The sequence below is a fragment of the Octopus bimaculoides genome, chromosome 2 (genome assembly GCF_001194135.2).
Source record: "Octopus bimaculoides isolate UCB-OBI-ISO-001 chromosome 2, ASM119413v2, whole genome shotgun sequence".
Lineage (NCBI taxonomy): Eukaryota > Metazoa > Mollusca > Cephalopoda > Octopoda > Octopodidae > Octopus > Octopus bimaculoides.
In genome coordinates this window covers 68199406-68201752 of record NC_068982.1, presented here as the reverse complement: position 1 = coordinate 68201752, position 2347 = coordinate 68199406, and the positions used below count along the sequence as shown (strand labels likewise).

General features: G+C 40.4%; 1 protein-coding gene across 1 annotated transcript in view; it reads left to right on the top strand.

Annotated features, from left to right (window-relative positions):
• LOC128247065 (uncharacterized) overlaps positions 1–2347 on the top strand; it is a 45761-nt gene that overhangs the window by 33295 nt on the left and 10119 nt on the right. Inside the window, exon 3 of the mRNA XM_052965850.1 lies at positions 1155–1243. Within this exon, the coding sequence (XP_052821810.1) occupies positions 1155–1243 (89 nt within the window). The remainder of the gene's footprint in view (positions 1–1154; positions 1244–2347) is intronic.

Sequence of the window (2347 nt, the reverse complement as noted above, 5' to 3'; positions counted from 1 at the left end):
GTGGTGGTGGTGGTGGTGGCAGTGGTGGTGGTGGTGGTGGTGGTGGTGATGGTGGCGATTGAGATTGTGTTGGTGGTAGTAGTTATATCAGTAAAGGTGTTGTCAGTGGTATTCGTGTTGCAAGTGGTAATGGCCTTGGCGTGTGTAGTGGAATTAGTTATTTATGTTAGAAATGATGATGCTACTGCTGCTGCTGATGGTCGTAACAGTGATGGTGGTGGTTGCGGTGGTGCCGGGGGGGATGGGATGGTGGTGGAGGTTTAATTGTAGGTAATACATACAGCGTCAGCTGTGACATTAATTCTACTTGTGTAACATGCTGTCACCATCTATCACCTCATCACCAATGTTGTTGGTGTTGCTGTTGTAATCGATGTTGTTTTGATACTGTTGTTCTGCTTACTGCAGCAGGTGTGAAGTTATTGTTGTTTAATTCTAGGGCAAGCCTGAAAAAGCAATCCAATGTCTAAAGCTATTTCAGCTACAACCATTAAAATTTTTTAAGGAGATATATTATACTGTATTTATCTAGTGTCTATCTATTTCAGTATTTATCTAGTATATATATATCCATTATCGTGCAGGTGCAATGGCCCAGTGGTTAGGGCAGCGGACTCGTGGTCATAGGATCGCGGTTTCGATTCCCAGACTGGGCGTTGTGAGTGTTTATTGAACGAAAACACCTAAAAGCTCCACAAGGCTCCGGCAGGGGATGGTGGCGAACCCTGCTGTATTCTTTCACCACAACTTTCTCTCACTCTTACTTCCTGTTTCTGTTGTGCCTCTAATTCAAAGGGTCAGCCTTGTCACACTGTTTCATGCTGAATATCCCCGAGAACTACATTAAGGGTACACGTGTCTGTGGAGTGCTCAGCCACTTGCATGTTAATTTCACGAGCAGGCTGTTCCATTGATCGGATCAACTGGAACCCTCGACATCGTAAGCGATGGAGTGCCAACAACAACAACAATATTCATTATCTTGTGTAATATACCCAGGGGTACATAATCTATATTTAAGATGCCAGAGTTTGGGTTGAAGGAAATTTGACTGCTATTTCCAGAGAAATTGAATAACTATGTAGAGGCTTGCCTGTTAAAATTTTTTTAGTGTCCTTTCCATAAGTAGTTGTAGCAATTATATTTTTTTTCAGACTGTTGTTCCTGCCATCATTTTCTGGTTCCATACACCTTGTTATTATCACCAGCATCACAACAACAACAACATCAACAATAACAAAAGGTAGGCAAATGCTCCTTATATCAACATCATTAACAGATACACTACCCCACTCCCCTATAGTATCACCCATCATAACCTTTATATTCATTGGTGTCACCCAACCCTTCCTACTCTTTCTCTTCCTCCTTCTTTCTCTTCCTCTTCCTCCTTTTCTTCTTGTTTCTCCTCTCCCTCCTCTCCCCTTCTCTTCATCCTCTTCTCCATCCTCTTCTAGGTCCTCTTCTTCCTCTACGGCATTGTCATCTTTGTTGTTGTTGTTGTTGTCATTGCCATTGTTGTTGTCATCATCATCATCACCATCACCACCGCCCCTGCCTATAGTCATCATCATCATCATTGCAGTTGCCATCATCATCATCATCATCATAATCAACATCATCATCATCATCACACCTGCCTACTGTCATCATCAATGTTGTTGCCCTCATCATCATAATCATCGTCAACATCATTATTACACCTGCCTGTCGTCGTCATCACCATCAACCACCACCACCACCACCACCACCACCACCATCATCATTATCATCATTATCATCATCGTCATCATCATCATCATCACCACCACAACCATTGTTATCATTATCACTATTGTCATCATCATCAACATCCATGGCTGTCATCGTCATTGTCTTCATAAACATCACTATCATTGTCATTGTTTATCATCTTCATCACTGCTGCCATAGTAGTGGTTGTCGTAGTCTTTGTTCTCTTCATGACGATCATGGTCATGAACTATGATTGTTTATATCAAACCCCTCCCCACCGCCATCATGCTGCCATAGGTATTTCTTTGACAAGTGTTCTTGTTCAAGTTGATTACATTCTTGTCTTTACTGGCTTCTTTTTCTACCCCTTCTGCACACTTCATTTCCTTTGAAAAAACCTGGGAAAAGAACAATGTAAAACCCCAATAACAAGGAAACCAATGTATATACTTAATATATACAATCATCAATATATATACATACAATATACTACATGTCTTTGTGTATATATATATATATATAAATATATGTATGTATGCATGCATGTGTATATGTATGTGGGTATGTAGGAATGTGTGTATATGTATGTATGTATGTATGTATATATATATAT